This window comes from Lepidochelys olivacea (assembly GCF_965140295.1).
Source record: "Lepidochelys olivacea isolate rLepOli2 genome assembly, chromosome: 7".
Taxonomy (NCBI): Eukaryota; Metazoa; Chordata; order Testudines; family Cheloniidae; genus Lepidochelys; species Lepidochelys olivacea.
In genome coordinates, this window is record NC_140417.1 from 57,054,084 (window position 1) to 57,072,251 (window position 18,168).

The following is an 18,168-nucleotide window of genomic DNA, read 5'->3' on the forward strand; positions in this document are numbered from 1 at the left end:
ATATTGTCTCATACTATAGAATTAGAATTTATAATCCCTATTCCATGGTGAGAAATCTTTGAGCTATAATGTATCTTAATTAAAACTATCTTTAGATAGTTTTTTTTCCTCAAAAAGCATTTTATCAAAAAAATCCGATTTAAAAAAATCATTGATTTTTATCCACCCTGTTCTCCAGTTAAAACCACCAGGGTAAATTCTTAGTGAAGTATAACGACCAGGACCCCAGAGCTCACATCCCCACCTTTTAGACACAACAAATGCTGTATCTTGGCAGGGGTTAGACTAGATGAGCCTTACTGTTCCTTCTAACTCTGTGGTTCTATGAGTCTATGAAAATGGCTGCAGGACCTCCAGTGACCATGACCTAAGCTTTGTCTCATGCAAATGATTTAACCCCACTTCCTCTCCAGTTTTAAAGTGGAGCAGGAAGTCTGGCATTGTGTCTTAGCCCACATGGGCATTCTGTCTTAGCCTGGCAGTGAAGAAGCAGAGTTCTAGAGGCTAACGCAGACACTGTGGCCCAGTGTTAATCAGCTGCCTTTCACTGCAGTTTAACAGCATCCCATGACCAGCCACAGAGCACCGTCCGTTCATAGACAGCTGTTTGGGAATGGCTTACTTACCGAATGGGAGGGGTTTTCTTAGCGGTGAGCCTGTAAACAGAAGCAGGGAAACGGTCTCTTCTCAGTGTGGGGTTATCGCCTCTGGTGTTTTCCCAACTCGGTGGCAAGGCTTCCAAAGAGATCGTGTTGGCGAGGCTGTCCCCACCAAACCAATGTAGCAATAACCTTTACCAGCTTCTCTTAACAAAACAACCCTTTTGGGGGTGGGGGGTGGGGTGATTTGAGGTGCCTAGGGTAGCCCACGCTGAAAATGCCAAGGTCTGGGCAGGCCGCAAAAAGGAGAGCGGATACTCCCAAAACTGGTGGTTAACACAGTAGTAAGATTCACCAACCAATCCCAAACTGTGCTCCAGATCCCCCACACTGGTTATCAAGAAGCTAAAAAAAGGAAATCCCCACACAGCCCCCTTTATTGCATTCCAGTTCTCTAGCTCCCAATCAGCAAACAGGTCCAGTAAGGTGAGGAGTTATTTAAAACTCTGCTCACTATACAAAATGTTCTTTTGATCCCCAAAGGACCAGTCACATTGCCAGGTCAATATTAGTTTGGATCTTACCCCAAATGCCATGCTGCCAGCTGATCCGTTAGCATCTAAAACTAAAGATTTTATTATAAAAGAAAGAGAAGAGAGTTGCTCAATGGTCAAAGCAATCAGATACATAAGACTTCAGAGTCCATATATCAGGTTCTTAGCAGCATTGGTGAGTTTGATGGCTTGTAGAGTCCCTCTGGAGCACATCCAAAGTGTGGATAGGTCGGTCAATCCTTTGTTCAAAGTTTCAGTTTGCAGAGAAGTTACTGCAGAGGTGGGAAGCAGGATTGAAGGCAAAATGGAGAAGATGCAGCTGCCTTTATATCCTTTGCCATGTGGCTTGTACATTCTTTGTCCCAAACGCAAGCTCACAGCACATGGGCATGGAAAAGCTCTAGGAGTCCCCTGTCCACAGACATGTCCCTACATGTCCTGTTGACTCATAGACATAGCCCCGCCTTCTCTCAATGGGTTAATTGTACACAGGGCCGGCTCCAGGCACCAGCTTTCCAAGCAGGTGCCTGGGGCGGCATTGAGAATGGGGTGGCAGTCCGTGTCCCGTGGCAGCAATTCGGCGGCAGCCCCGCTGCTCTTCTGGGCGCGGCAGCAATTCGGTGGCAGCTCGGCGGTGACTGCTTGGGGCGGCAAAATTGGTAGAGCTGCCCCTGATTGTACAGCTGATTGCACTTGATGGGCCATTAAGCAGGCTGGATGGTGCTGATGCCAATCTGTCTGGGGGTGTCCACCCAGAAACACAGCACAGGTTTGTTATACAAATATACCACCCATATTTATAACTTTCAATACAGAGATGATACATACATATAAACATGATTATCATATTTAGCCAATCATAACTTTTCCACTGATACCTTACATGGTATATCCGGTAAGTTCACTGCTGTTTTGTAAAATTGGTATCACTAATACTATAAACGGTCACCCATCTTCCCTACAGCATCGTGGGGGGGATGAACTACAACCAGGAAATGGGTTCAGAGGCCAATAAATCAGACCTTTGGGCATTGGAATGGCAGCACAAGGTGTAGAAATCTGATCAGAAAAGCCAGGTTTCAAAGTCCAGTCTCTTCCTAGGCTGGTGGGAGCAAAGCACTGTTCCCAAGGCTGCTCGTACGCAGGCTGCCTGCTTTTAGTGTTGGGTGCTAATAAAGAAATCAGGAGTGTCATTGCAAATGAGGGCAAAGTGCAGCAAAGTCTTTGCAAGAAGAGACCTCGCTTCCTCTTCCAATGATGTTGACTGGAAGTGTCACTTCAATGCCCGCTGGCTGGCAAGGCCACTGTGGTGCCAGCAGGCTGGCGATGCTAATTGTATGCCCCCTACTTGGTGAGGGCAAGACTGCTTTAGCCCCTACCGGCCAGCAAGACCTCTTCAGCTGCTCTTTTGGTCCTCCAGCCTGCGAGCGCTGCCTATGAAAATGGAGGTGGGGATCGGGCCATGAGGAGAGCTTGAATTGTTGCCTTTTCCTCCCCACAGAAGTAGATGAATGTTCTCGGCCAGACAACGGTGGGTGTGAGCAACGCTGCATGAACACGCTGGGCAGCTACAAGTGCGCCTGTGAACCTGGCTATGAGCTGACGGCTGATAAAAAGAGCTGTGAGGGTCAGTAGCCTGCAGAGTGGAGAGCGTGGTCGGTGGGGGGCCCCCACAATTAAGAATAGTTAAGTGGACCTGGTTTGATAATGGTTCCCTGCCCCCGTGGAAAATTTTGACAAAGCCAAAAATTTAGATTTCATCAGAATTTTCATGGAAAACATTGAATTTTCAGTGACAAGTTGAAATCTGAAATATTCTGTCTGAGAACCGAAATATTTTTATTCTCCGCTGCCATGGTGCTCCGTTATCCCATTTCCTCTATAGGTTGGACTGTCGAGATAACGCATTCAGTGCCTTGTTAGACTTTGAACTCTAATAAAGCCATGAAACACTGAAGTACTAACAGGGCAGTATGAAACTACACTGCAGAAAAGGTGTCTGTTTTATGTCAAGACAGCTGTCTCGTATTAGCTCGCTCTATGTAAAACCTTAGTGGAGACAAGGCACAGGTAGCTTTTACCATGATAGAGCTAGCTGGGGTCAACGCCAGGTGGTGGTGGTGGTGGGGTGGGGTGTAAGGTTGACCTCGACTAGTTACATGAAGGTAAATGCTACTTTTGCCTTGTCCCCACTAGCATTTTACAGCTAGAGAATTGACCCTAGTTAGCTGCCTTGATGTAAAATCACACCTCCTTTGCAGCAAAGACAAAGCCAAAAGCTAGTGAAGTTCTAAAGAAAATGGGCCACTAATGAGAAAGTGCGAGTCGTCAAAGACACTGGCTTTATCCTCACTAGGAAAAGGGGTGTGCTAACCTTTCCCTGACGTAGATATGGCCTGTAAATTATAAACTACCAAAGGCCCAAAGGGTTTGTCTTTACTAGAGTTTTTCAAGCTCTAGTCAACTGATTGGCACTCCGTGGAGGTACAGGCAGTGTTTGTAAAGGCTAGCATGGGCACACCCTACACGCTTGATGAAGGCTATGAATGTTTGTTCTAGGCTGCTCTCTACAATAAAGAGCAACTATTTGTAGTGTAGAACAAATGTCTGAGGAATCCCCACGTTGGCCTGCACAGTCTTGTTAACTACCCCAAGTTAACTGGTTGTCACTGAACTTGAGGTGCAAAGTCCAGTAGAGACCAATCCTGAAAGGCGACCGTGGCACTAAGGGCCAGATCCTCCGCTGGAGTAGATCGGCAAAGGTCTAGCTGCTTCAGTGGAGCTCTGCTGGTTTTTTACTGGCCGAGGATGTGGCCCGAAAGTGATTTTCCATTTTCTCCCCCACTCCTGGCTATTTTAAAATCCATTCTGAATGCTGGGATTGGAAACACGTGCCCTTGCCTTGCTCCAAGTTAGCGCTGACTTGTTTCCTAGTGAACAATGTGGCACGATCTTTTCTCTGTCTGGACAGAAGCAAGTAAACCTTGTGTTCGTTTGTTGCCTCTCCAGCTGCCTGTGGGGGCTTCATCACCAAGCTCAATGGGACCATCACGAGCCCTGGGTGGCCCAAGGAATATCCCACTAACAAAAACTGCGTCTGGCAGGTGGTCGCTCCAGCCCAGTACCGGATCTCTCTGCAGTTTGAAGTCTTTGAGCTGGAAGGCAATGATGTATGTAGTTGGTCCATGTATTTTGTAGGCGCAGCTGTTGACTGGCCTGGAGCCTGATAAGATCCTGGGGTACTGAGAGGAGACCCGGTGTTGTGTTTTGGTTTGGGGGCTTCTCATTGTTTCTCAGCCCTTGATTTAATGAGCAAGTGGCAGTAGTTAGCAAGACTTTCTTTAAAGAACAGAATCTGTTTCCTTTGGTCTGTATTTGTAAATCTACAGGGAGTGGAGAAGTACTAAGCTATTTCTGTTACAAATGAGCTTGTTCCTATAGCAGTACGTATCCTGGGTATTTTCCATTTGTAACTGTTATTAGTCCCTCTTTCCTGGAGACTGCTTCTCTAAGAGCGTTACTGGGGATTGACAGGAACCTGTAAAATCGGGATAATAGCACTTCCCTATTTCATAGAGCTGTGGTGAGGAGAGAAATACATTGAAGATTGTGAGGTGCTCAGGTGGTAACGGGGGCCAGATAAGCACCATACAGAGAAATGAAATGTAACTAAAACCATTCTGACAAATGCAAGTATACTACAAGATGGAGCAGGAAGTGAAGGAGTTGATGGCATTAAGTGACTTGGGTCGGGGGAGTGTTACTGGTGGCGGGCAAGTCTGTGTATGGTGTCACTTGCCGTGTCACTCAGGAAATGGACACTTGCTGTTTGGTATCCTACATCTGCAATGCAGTGTGCCCAACTCCTCCACGCTGTGAAAAATGACTGTCCCTTGGCAGGTCTGTAAATACGACTACGTGGAGGTTCGCAGTGGGCTGGCTTCTGATTCCAAGCTCCATGGCAAATTCTGTGGCTCGGAGAAGCCGGAAGTGATCACATCCTATAGCAACAACCTGAGACTGGAATTCAAATCGGACAACGCGGTATCCAAAAAGGGATTCCAAGTCCACTTCTTTTCCGGTACGTGGCTGTGTCCCTCGGGGAGGAAAGCTCTCAGCACTGGCTGTCCTGGGTGTACGGGAGCACCGCATGCTTCGTGTGAATGTGCATCTCCGTGCTGTTAAGTCTGGCCATTCATGGCATCAGTGGTTACATTCTGCCTTCTGCTGTATGAAAGTCATTATTGCTGTGTACCATCTCTCCCTCTTCCCTTGTCTCCCAACACTGGAAAGGGGCGGTGAATTCTGCACGATTCATTTCCATGACACATCGGCTGCTGCGTGTTACCCTAGCAATGCAGGAATTGCCATATGGGATTGCAGATCCTTAGGTTTTAAGGCCAGACCTGCTTAACACAGGCCAGAGAACCTCTCCCAGTAATTTCTGCATCAAGCCCAGAACTTGTGTTTTGAGCTAAAGCATGCCTTTTAGGAAGACATCCAGTTCTGAAGACTCAGCAGAGCAGCAGATCACCCAGTGTCCTGTCTCAGACACTAGCCAGCACCAGACCTTTCAGGGCACAGCAGGCAGGACTTGAGGTAACCTGCCTCTAGGGAAGGCTTCATCCTGGCCCCCAGTAATTAGAAGTTGGCTTTTGCCCTGAACCAGGAGAGTTTAGATCCCTTCAATCTTTACTATCATAGCTCTGGATGTTATCATATAAATGTCCAGTCCTCTGCTGAATCATGCTGGGCTCTTGGCATCAATGACACCTTGTGACAGAGAGTTCCAGAGGTTAATTATGCGGTCATAGTTCAGGGCAAGCACACCGGTATTCTCCTGCCATGCTCCACCAAGGCCAAACAGTCTCAGCTCCTGGCTTTTCAGCCATCACCCTTCTTGGGCAGAGACCTGTGTGTATATCTCTCTCTTGACTGGGGTTTTTCCAGGCTGCACAGTTCCCTGCCTATACTGATATTCCCAACAAGCCAGACTGCCTGTGCAGACCAGCATATGCATTTTGTTTACTCTTCGAAGGTATGAGAGAAAAATATTAAAAACAATAAAAGAACCTAAATGCATGCCCAAAAGCATCCCAGTGGTCACCTCTCAGCTCCAACGTCGGGCTCTGGTAGGTGTCAATGCTTCAAACCTCACAACCGGCTTTCCCGTGGTAGCAAATTCATAACTGTCTCAGATTCAGAACCAGAACAACCAGGAAAAACTCAGTGTTTCCTTTATACAGCTTGAACCTTTGATCTTGGCCTCATGTAACAGGTGATCAGCCGACAAAGGCCCTCTCCTTTGGGTGTAGCTTCAAAAGTCTGGGGTTTTGCATAACCAGAAGTGAGGAATTTGCATTCACCTGCCCCTGGATATTCCCCAGGAAAGCCACTTAACGCTTTTTATTCCAAAAGTCCACACTGTTCAGTACTGTCATTTGAACCCCCAGGTCTCACATCTGTCACACCTCCCCCCTCGAGATGTTCCAGGCAGTTCCACCTACAATTACATCCTCTGTTCATTTAGTACAATGGACCCTGAATATACTTAAACTTAACTCAGTAAGGTCTCCCAAGGATATGGCGGGAAATTTCCAGATCTGTCACACATGCGCTATGTGGAAGTGTTTCCTTTCATCGGTTTTAAATGTTACCTTTCAGTTCTGTCACACGGCCCGATGTGCTTGTATTATGGGAAAGGTCGAATAGACGGGTCTGATCTACCTTCTCTATTTATACCTCGTTCATTGCTTTTTTCCACTGTCTCCTGTGTGCAGCATACCACACGGCCCCGTAAAACTGCCCCCTCCTGCTGACCAGGCAGCCACGCACCTATCTCCCCATCTTCTCTGCTCTCGTGGCTTGTGGAAGCCATGGGTGAAGGCATCTGCTTGCCTCTTTGCCCAATCTCTCTGCTCCTGCTGTGGCACATTGCAGTCACGGGGGGGGGGGGCAGCTTACCTGGCAGCAGCTCTCTCTACCTGCCTGCATCCTCTTTCTCTGCACCAGCCACAGACCCCTCTGGGCAGCAGACAGCTCTTTCCACTAGACACCTGGCGAGTGGAGGAACTGGGGAGCTGCTGGCAATGAGCAGAGGGAAGCTGCTTAAGGGGGCATCAGCACAGAGCTGAGCGTTGGAGAACATGAAGCAGGGTTGCCAGTATAAAGATGGGTCAGTGGATTTTTGCCAGGACTGCTACCTTTGCCTGCTAGTTTTCCTGAGTGCTATACTCATCTATTCAAGCTTTGTTACTTTTGTGTTTAATTATAAATTGGGGGAAACATTTAAAATGTACTTTATGTGCTAGACCCATGTAGTTTGTTGTATTGTGAGGAAGGACAGTGAAAGAGCAAAGTGGCTGGACCTGATCCAGTGACTGAGATTTAGGTTAGTTCTCTACCCTAGCAGAGAGCTCCCAGCTGGCATCAGATTTGGTTCGGTCTCGACACGGAATTAAGTGCTGTTCATTTGCCCCTCCCCAGATAAAGACGAATGCTCCAAAGACAACGGCGGATGTCAGCACGAATGTGTCAACACGTTTGGGAGCTACGTCTGCCAGTGCAGGAATGGGTTTATGCTGCATGAAAACGGCCACGATTGCAAAGAAGGTGAGCACCGCTAATTGCAGCAAGGAAGCATCGATTTATTTCCAAACCTGCTGTTTAGTTTTCCCTAAACAATGTAAATAATGCAGCAAGCAAAGGATAATTCGTGGGTAAGGACAGGTGAACAAAAGCCTTTTTACAGAGCATAATGCAGATGCACCAATGACAGCCTCTCAGCCTAAGCTGTTAAAGGAGCCCAAGGGAGGTAGTGGCTCAACTTCTATTGAATTTCAGGGCTGATTTAGGCTGCTCTACACAGAGTTTCCCAGCCCATGTCGAGGGACTTGAGGTTTCTGGGCACACACCAGCACTGTAAAAATGGCTGTGTAGAAACACTCCAAAGTTGCAGTTTGGGCTATGGAGCACCCGCCTCCCAAGGCTTCTGAGCCTGAGCTGCAGTGTCTGCACAGCTGTTTTTTGGGCGGCAGCGCAAGCCTAGGTTTGTTGAGCCAGGCCGGGTGGCTTGCTGCCGTGGGCTGTGTAGACAGACCCCTGAGTCTCCTTTGAAACTCTTAGCCTTCTGGCTCTGGTGAAAGTGATCTGACTCCAGAAAACCTCTGCAAATACAGAGGAGAGTGGCTCCAAAACCAGAACACGAGGGAGAGGGAGAAAGGAATGACGGAGTGAAGAAACTGAGTTCCATTGAAGCCTATGGATGTGTGTGTATTGGTGCCGGTAGTTAATTAGGCCCAAGGAGAGTAGCTATTTCCGGTGTCCGTATGACAATAATTCACTTTTCTTCCAGAAGTTGGCTGGAGAGGGGTAATTTTTGCATTTAATGCTATCGTGGAGATTTGCTTCAGCCAATCTTCATAAGTAGGCAGCACCTCAGATGTGCATCTCCTCAGTGATCTCCCGAGTCCATAGTGTTGTCTGGCAAGAGCAGACTTGTCCCCACTGTGCCCAAGCGAAAGGGTCAGCGGTGAATGCAAGTGGTTCTTACTGAGGTTGGAGTGCTGAACAGGCTTGGTCCAGTAACTCTCACAGCAGGAATAAATCATCTTTCAAGAGCAAATCTGGGGCTGGTAAAAACCTGAGTTATGGAGACTGGAGTCTTGTGTTTAGCCACATAAGGGTAAAGCACAGACAGGGCAGTACAAGCTGCCTGCAATTCGAGCTTACCGCTGCTTGGTGTGTCTGCTGAGTTTGGCAACAGAGCGTGGCTGTGGGTTTTGTGAACAGAGGACAACATCAGTGGATGGAGACCACTCCCTCCGTTCATGCAGGCCCCTGAGCAGCCATCAGATGGAAATGAAAACCCAGCTCCAGCAAATACAAGGCAAGCAGCAGACAGACACAGCCCGAGGCACTGAAAATGTACTTGGCCAAACTCTCCGAATACTTGTGAGCAGCACAAACACTTGTGGTCTGAGCCCTCCAAATCACAGTGCTCACCCAAGGCCATCTTGTGTTCCAGCACTACTGGGCCAAGCAGGTACCTGAAGGAGTGAGGGCAAGGTGGGGAGAGAGGGAGATGAGAATTCTGCCCAGGGTGGGAGCAGAACGCACACAGGTTCTGTGGGGAAGCTCAGCATCTGAGACAAGGAAGTGCACTTGCCCTACCGCTCCCCCATCACGGTATAGGAGATAGAACTGTAACCCTGAAGGGTGGGGCTTTGTCCTTCTCTGAGCCACAGAAACACATGAGCCTGCTGCAGCCGTGGCTAACAGAGATGGGTGTTGCAGCTCCTGCAGTTGAGGATCACACCTTAAGATCCAGAGGTCCCAGGTTGTCCCGTCCTGGAAGCTGACAGCCCTCCCAGTGGCGCGGTGTTACACAGCATTTATAAAAGAGTCTCTCTTCCATGATTAAATCCTTCTGTTTTGCCACATCTTGGCCTGGGAGCTGCCTCTAACGCATTACAGCTACAGAGACTTGATGAGGGGACTGGGTTTTCTCTCTCCCAAGCTGGCTGTGAGCACAAAGTGAGCAGTGCAGAAGGAACAATGGCGAGTCCAAACTGGCCTGATAAGTACCCCAGCCGGAAGGAATGCACCTGGAACGTTTCCGCAACTCCTGGCCACCGGGTGAAAATCGTGAGTAACTCCGGGGGGAGGGGAGGGGTGGGGGATTAACTCTGCTTTTCTTTTTACAAACAGCGTCATTTCTGCCAGCCCACCTGCTCTGTGCTAGGGGTGAGTGACCTCTGCACTTTACCCGGGGCCTGGGTGGGCTGGGGGGTGGAGTGGCTCAGATGGAGCTGGTCAGACTGTGGCCCCCTCTGTGCTCGTAACAGGCAGGAGGTGGAAAAGGCAGTGATCTTGCGGATGGTCATGCTGGATGTTAGTGCTGCCAAAGAGCTGTTGGGGGAGGAGGTCTGGGGTGGACCCCACTCCCCCTTTAGTACAGGTATAGTGAGTGCACACTGTCCCGTCCTCATCCTCCCATTGCCCCTTTGTAAACAGGATCTATTTGCCTAGGTATTTAGGGCTACATCTGCTCTGGGGGGGGAAAAAACGCAAACCCGCTGGAGCTCTGAGATCCATCCTAAGCCCAGGCTTCAAAGCCCGGGCTTCAGAGCCCAGGCTCTGGGGCTTGTGCTGGAATCTCTGCACTGCCCTTTTTAGCCTGTAGCATGAGCCCAAGTCAGTTGAACTGGAGCTTTGACGCACAAGAGTTCGTTTTCGCAGTGTAAACAGACCCTTAGCATCCCTCCTCACGGTACTATCTGAGCACCTCCCATCACGAATGGGACTTTATTCTTGCAGCATCCCTGTGTGTGAAATGGCACCCCATTTTACAAATAAAGTTCCGAGGTACAGGGTAGATTATAGGTCTACACAGAAGTTAGTGGCGAAACCGGGATTTGAACTCAAGTCTTCCAAATTCTGGTTCAGTGACTTAACCACTGGACCAACTCTCCTCTCACAAAGGTTTCTTCAAATAATGGGGCTATCTTTCTCATTGTTAGCAAAGCCCACCCCACCTTTTGCAGCAATATGTACCCTCCTTAACCTTTTCACAGGTCACCGGTACAATGAGTGAGAGTGCTTTAAAGTTAATAGTATAACAAACCAAGGGCATTCATGATGGATGTGACAGGAAACTGCAGCTAAAGAGACCGTAGCTTGTTGCTTGATGGTAGATGCCTTTATTTGTCTCATCAGTCAGGATTTTCAGTTAGCCATTTATCCCAAGACACACAGTGATACTATGAGAGTCAACATTTGCAAGCACTTGCTAGTATACACAGGGCTCCTGGGGAGAGGCAGTTATTTCCTGTTCAGGATGTAGGGCTGATCTTGGTTGCTAATGGCTCCCACCACGTGTTGTAAATGGGAACCCCTGAGTGTGGCTCTGTGTGTAGGCAATGAGCTGACTCCTGAGGGTTTTTTTAAGTTACTCCTGACCTGGAGTAACTTAAAAAAAAAAAACCTTCTCAGCAGCTTTCAGAGCCTTGTGGGCAGAGCTTTCAGCCCATGTGAACTGGGAGGCACTGTGGTTCATGCTACCCAGAGAGCAGACCCCTCTGTGATACAAAGAAGGTCAGACTAGATGATCTAGACTCAGTGGTCCCTTCTGGCCTTGAACTCTGACTCTCCTTTGGAGGCTCCCGAGACAGGGATGAAGAATAATTTTGAAACATGCCTTGGGAGCCTCGGTCTCACTGCAAGTCAATACGCTCCTGAGTGGCTAAGTCACTTCTGAAAATGGGACTTAGAAGCATGTGAAAATCCGACGTGGTGATAGCTATCTGTCTCTCTCCTCCTGCTGGGTTTCTTTGGAATAGATTGGCCTCGTTTACGCGAGGTCCCATGCATAGCGGGGGATGTCGAACCCCGAGGGCACCGATTCTTGATTGACACTTTGGTGCATAATACAGGCACTGACATGCTCTGCTGAGCACACAGCATCCTGTAGACACTGGAACGGCTCCCGGGGTGATGAGAGCACCACAGAGGACTGACGATCTTGTGACTACAGCACAGCCCTGCATATCAAGTGACATGGGTTCTATTTGTGAGTCTGCAGGAGACGGCCTGCATGGGTTTAGTGCACAGGGAGGGGGACTCACCTGTTCCCTTCTTTGGCATGGAGATAATATTGATTTCCCTCAGGGTGAGAGGTGTGGGGCTGATTAATTGTGACACTCATTAATTCATAGAGCTTAAGAGTAGAGGGGACCAATAGAATATCTCGTCTGACTGTGGGGATGTCCAGGTCCTGATCCCTGGGCCCGCGGGCTTCTACCACCCGACAGTTCTGCAAGCGACTGGAGAATTGGGAGCTGTAAGGCCTTACACTCCACCGAAGGTACCACCCACAGGCACCTGATTGGAGGAGCCCCAGAGCCCCTGATTGGGCCAAATAACTATTTAAGCCAGAAGGAGACAGAGGAGGTTGTCTGTGCAACAAGGTGGATCCTGGTTTGCTGCTGGCTACAGACCCTGCTGTCTGCCACCTGGCTCCCAGCCCTGTCCCCGATTCCTGACTTTGGCCCTGCCCTATCTCCAGCTCCTGACCCTTCTTGCCCTGATTTCTGACTGCCCCAGCTCAAACCCTTGGCTCCGACTCGTGGGATGCTGTCTTAGCCCTGGCCCTTGGTGCCAGCGCCTGTTTCCTGTCTGACCCCTGTCTCGACTCCTTACTCCGACTCCTGCGCTGACCACAAGGTCTGAGCACTCACTGACTTCCTGTATGTCAAAGGCCGTAGCATTTCGCCCAGTTACCCTGTCAATGACCCCAATAACTTGTGTCTGGATAAAGCATCTCTTCCGGAAAGTCATCCAGTCTTGATTTGAAGACAAAGAGAATCCACCTTGATAGTCTGTTCTAATGGTTAATCACCTTCACTTTAAAAAAAATAATAATTGGGCCTTAAGTCTAAGTTGAATTTTTCTGGCTTTAGCTTCCAGCCATTGGTTATTGTTCTGCTAGACTAATGGGCCCTTTAGTACCTGGCATTTTCTCCATGAGAAGGTACCTTAGATACAATATAATTGAGCCACCTCTCAATCTTCTTTAGGAAAGATTGAGCTCTTTAAGTCTGTCGCTGTGAGGCATTTTTCTCCAGTCTTCAAATCAGTTTTGTGACTCTTTTCTGCCTACTCTCCAGTTTTTCAACATCCTTCTTAAAATGTGGATACCAGAACTGTATGCAGTATTCCGGTATTGGTCTCCCCAGTGCCATAGACGGAGGTAAAATCACCTCCCTTCTCTTGTTCACTATTCTCCTGTTGATACATCCAAGGATCGCATTGCCACAGCATCGCACGGAGAGCTCATGTGAGTTGCTTGTCCACTGTGACCTCTAAATCCTTTTCAGAGTCACTGTGTTCCTTGTTCCCAGATGGATAACTTTGCATTTGGCTGTATAAAAACACATTGTATTTGTAAAAGGCCCATTTACCAAGCAATCCAGATCGCCCTTTCCTCCTCATTGTTTACCCCTCCCCCCAATCTCTGTGTCATCTCCAACCTCTATCAGCAGGGATTTGAGGTTTACTTCCAGATCACTGATAAAAATGGTGACTAGTAATATTGGCAAGGATCCCTGCAGCATCCCATTAGCAACATCTCCGTTGTTTAATGATTCCCTGCTCACCTCTGCTTTTAGAGATCCATCAGTTAGCCTGTTACTAATCCATTAAATCCTTAATCCCGTTCTGAATAGTGGCAAAATATGTTGTGATCCTCAGATAGAAGAGGCTGCAGAAGGACAAAAAAATATGACCGTGAGGAGAGACATTTCCCACGTGTGAACACTATGAATCAATCCAGAGCTTGAGTATAGCTTTGGGGTGTTCTGGTAGTTTTCTATATGACCATAGCTGACCTGAAGGAGAGGTAGAGCTGGGAGCACCTCAACTTTTTGTCAGCCTTCCCGTGCTTATGTGTTACGGTACAGTCTTTAATTACTAAAAAAGAAAAGGAGGACTTGTGGCACCTTAGAGACTAACCAATTTATTAGAGCATAAGCTTTCGTGAGCTAGCTTATGCTCTAATAAATTGGTTAGTCTCTAAGGTGCCACAAGTCCTCCTTTTCTTTTTGCGAATACAGACTAACACGGCTGTTACTCTGAAACCTATCTTTAATTACTGGATCACATGCTATTTTCCCCCAACTGTCTCATTCAGTGCACAGCCTGGACCAGCTCTGGGGATGAATCAAGGTTTTGCAGTGAAGGAGGCTGTTGTCTGTAGGCCCTGCAGAAGTTGGAAGGTGTGCAGTGAAGGAGGCAGGGAAGAGAAGAGGAAGTTGAATGTCACCCTGGAGAACTGGATTCTCTCCTGTCATGGAGTCCCTATGTGATGCTGGGCAACTCACTTAACCTACTGTTTTCACAGGTGGCCCCTAATGGTGTGGTCCTCTTTTTCTGATGTTCAGCCTGAGACACCTGGGGCCTGATGTGTGGAACTGCTGGGGGCTCCCATCTACAGCAGCTGTCAGGAGCTGTGCTTCGAACATAAAGTTGCCATAGAATGCTACGTTCTCTGAAAACTGAGGCTGTAGATATCTCAGATTGGGCACACAAAATTCATGGAAACATCTAACAGTATTGGCCTCGGTCTGTGCCTCATTTCCCCGGCTGTAAAATGGGGATAATGCCACCAGCTAATTCCAAAGGCTTCTGTTGCAAAGGTACATTCAGCAGTGTTTGTGAAGCACTCAGATACTATGGGGTGAGCACCATAGAAACACCCAGGAAGAAATTCATACTTTATATTCAGTGCAGGATTTGGATGGTGTGTGGAAGCCCTGGGGCCACACACTGAGTGACAGGGCTAAAAAGAAATATTGAATAAGTACCCATGCACTGAATGACACAGGGGTCCTGTGGGGGAAAAATAGTATGTGATCTTGTATTTTAAAGACTGTATCATAATGCATATGCACAAGGGGGCACAGTTAAGATTGCCCGGGCAATCTTAACTTAGGTATTTCCTAACTATTCAGTGCTTGACCTTAATGTTCTGTTAATGTATTTGTGGGGGATGGTAACAGAATATATAACATGGTCCTCAAAAGCCACCAGATTTATCCACAGCCCCACGTCCACATTCACCCATGCAATCAGGCATTAATTCTGTTTATGCTTTTTCCAGAAAAGCAAGTAACTCCACTCTTGTATGTGTCTGACTGGGTGCTACAAGGGGAGAGAAACACCATACGGTCTTGGCAGCATTTCTCCTGGTATACCCTGCTTTGCCCTATACCTTGTGTTAAATACTGTCAGAGGAGTGTCAGTTTCTTTCACATCTCATGGAGAGGTCTAATTCTCTCTGTTGATGTTTGCGTTGTAGACATTCAATGACTTTGAGATTGAGCAGCACCAGGAGTGCGCCTACGACCACTTGGAAATGTACGACGGCCCCAACAGCAAGTCGCCCATCCTTGGCCGCTTCTGTGGAAGTAAGAAACCGGATCCAGTGGTGGCATCTGCTAACAAGATGTTCCTCAGGTTTTATTCCGATGCATCTGTGCAAAGAAAAGGCTTCCAGGCAAAGCACAGCACAGGTAAGCTGGGTTTTCCGCTGCTACTCCAATGACACTGGGAAAGCTGCAACTCTTACTGTGTATGTTGACAGGGCAAGAGAGACTCCCAGAATCCGACAGCACCCATTCACATAAGACTAGACAGGTCACGATAAAGCTGTTCCCAAAGAAATGACCCAATCTGAGTGTTAACCAGCAAATATAAACCAACAAGCAACTGGAGCATCCATTGCATTGTACCATTCATGCCAACCATCTCCCACCTGTATGGGACTTGCCTGTTCTAACCTCTAGCCTCCTAGGTGCTGTCTACATGGGGAGAATTATCAGCCTAGCTGTAGCCAGTAATAATCTACGTATGGATAATCTTATCCTGGAATAAGAGTGTTTTCCCCCTGATTTAGCTTATTCTACTTTCAAAGCAACATAAATGAAACCAGGAAAAAGCGCTCTTATTTGAGGGTAAGTGTCCCCGTGCGGAGTTTTACCAGCATAGCTATGTCAGTGTAATTTTCCCCGTGTAGCCAAGTCCCCTAGATTTTAAGGCCAGAAGGGCTCCTCATGATGATCTGGTCCGACCTGCACAGACCATAGAGATCACCAACTGATCTCTCTATTGAGCCCAACACAGTTGAATCAGGAACACAATAATCTCTTAGACATCCAGTCCTGATTCAGAGGCTCCAGATAACTGGAGATTTTACCACATCCCTTGGCAGTCGGTCTCCCCTCACTGTTAAATGTGCCCCTTTGACAGGCGCTCCCCAGCTCTCCCTGCTGGGCGATGCTGGGAGGAGATGTCTAGGCTGTGTTGAGCAGTGGGGATATTCAGGAAGGCTGTACAATGTGCTGTCTCTTTGCTCCAGAGTGCGGCGGGCGCCTGAAGGCTGAGGTACAAACTAAAGAGCTGTATTCCCATGCCCAGTTTGGGGATAACAATTACCCAGGCCAGTCCAACTGCGACTGGGTTATCGTGGCAGAAGATGGCTATGGAGTCGAATTAATATTTCAGACATTTGAACTAGAGGAGGAGGCCGACTGCGGCTACGATTACATGGAGATCTACGACGGCTACGACAGCACCGCACCCCGCCTGGGACGTTTCTGTGGCTCCGGGGTAAGCTGTGGAGAGGTTAATTTCTTAGCCGTAGCTGTATCCAGGGGAAGGGATGCACTGCAGGCATGATCCACCCTCTTTCGAGTCAGACAGACAACACAGTTGTTACCAGCTGCCCTGGCTATGAGCGTCCCTTGTGTTCTGTTTCACCCACCCGCCTGCAGATGTCACCAGCCTCCAGCAGAGGTACCCACAGCTTAATCTATATGCTGTTCTGGACTGGTGATGCTGGGGGTATGGGCTGCCCAGACAGGGTGTCTGAGCCCTGACCTGGAAGGAGAGCACTGTCTAGGGGTGAGGAGCTCAGCCTCCAGCGGCCCATTTAATTCTTGGCCTCTTTGTAGCAGAATAAGGTGCTAAAGTATGTTGAGGCCACACAGTGAAAAGAGGGGAAAAGGATGGAATCCGCTTGCATAAATAACCTGCACTCACTCAGGATAGGGCTCTGTCCCCCTCGAGGGTGGCTGGACAATATCTGGAGATGGAAGAGTCATCTACAGGTAGAAGAGGATTGTGGGGTTTGATCCAGAGGTCCTAGGTTCAATTTCCCCTGCTGTTGATCCATCCAGAGGCTCAGCACTATGAATGCTCTTGAAGTCTCATCTGTCTGGAATTGACTCATGATGGAATTGTATTGACTGCTAGCTAATGTTTTTATGCCATGCTATCCCAGCACCTAGGCTGGGCCCCATTTAAAATGCACTGTTGAGAGGATTTCACCTACTGTATTTTAATGAAGCTGTCTTCGGTCAAATCCTTCCAACTGTGCATTTTAAATGGGTCCCGGCCTTGGAGCTGGGATAGCATGGCATAAAAACATTAGCTAGCAATCAATGCACGTGGCCTGACAATGAAGGGCAGCACCTGGGGGAGAAGAGAGGCACATGGGCAGCCAGGCAAAGAGGCAACTATTACTTGGAAATAACTGACAGGGAAGCTGCAGGCTGGAGGCAGGGCCACAGAGCGTCTGTACAACTGCACACGCAGTGACTTTGTGCCTTTAATAAATAAAGGCTTTCGGCCATGGTGCCTTGCATGTTGGGCAACTACGTTGACTTTAACGGGATTGCATGAACTGAAAGCAGAGAATTCACCTCTGAAATGTCCATCAAGGGCTACTCAGCAGCATCTGTGGAATGTTGGAATTCCCAGGGCATGGGGCATCAGTGTCACAGTAACCCCTATGAGCCCCCTTCCTGCCAACCTTAGCAGTAATGCCAAGGGCTGCATAGGTCATGGTGGCTGAAATATCCTCTGCCTCTGGAGATCCTCTCTGCAGAGGGGAGCTGAGTCACATGGACAGCAGCAGTGCAAGTCTAACTCCCATCCAGAGGCCCCATGTTGGGCCACCGCTTGCAACATCATGCCCCGGGGAGGGTTATCAGCAGCAGGGACTGAACCTGGCACCACTTAACATAAGAACAGCCATACTGGGTCAGATCAAAGGTCCATCTAGACCACTATCCTGTCTTCTGACAGTGGCCAATGACAGGTGCCCTAGAGGGAATGAACAGAACAGGTAATCATCAAGTGATCCATCCCCTGTCGCCCATTCCCAGCTTCTAGCAAACAGAGGCTAGGGACACTATCCCTGCTCATCCTGGCTAATAGCCATTGATGGACCTATCCTCCATGAACTTATCTAGTTCTTTTTGAACCCTGTTATAGTCTTGGCCTTCACAACATTCTCTGGCAGGGAGTTCCACAGGTTGACTGTGTGTTGTGTGAAGAAATACTTCCTTTTGTTTGTTTGCTGCCTATGAATTTCATTTGGTGACCGCTAGTTCTTGTGTTATGATCTAAGAGCATGAGCCTCAGCTGCCTGAGCTGAAAGACGCTTGTTTATTAGC

The 18,168-nt window shown here is 48.3% G+C and overlaps 1 protein-coding gene across 1 annotated transcript in view; it reads left to right on the plus strand.

Moving 5' to 3' along the window:
- Positions 1 to 18,168, plus strand: part of TLL2 (tolloid like 2) — a 182,534-nt gene that overhangs the window by 161,198 nt on the left and 3,168 nt on the right. The window contains exons 14-20 of the mRNA XM_084632912.1: positions 2,655 to 2,780; positions 4,163 to 4,323; positions 5,054 to 5,234; positions 7,640 to 7,765; positions 9,672 to 9,799; positions 15,009 to 15,222; positions 16,068 to 16,318. Coding sequence (XP_084489038.1) covers positions 2,655 to 2,780; positions 4,163 to 4,323; positions 5,054 to 5,234; positions 7,640 to 7,765; positions 9,672 to 9,799; positions 15,009 to 15,222; positions 16,068 to 16,318 — 1,187 coding nt within the window. The remainder of the gene's footprint in view (positions 1 to 2,654; positions 2,781 to 4,162; positions 4,324 to 5,053; positions 5,235 to 7,639; positions 7,766 to 9,671; positions 9,800 to 15,008; positions 15,223 to 16,067; positions 16,319 to 18,168) is intronic.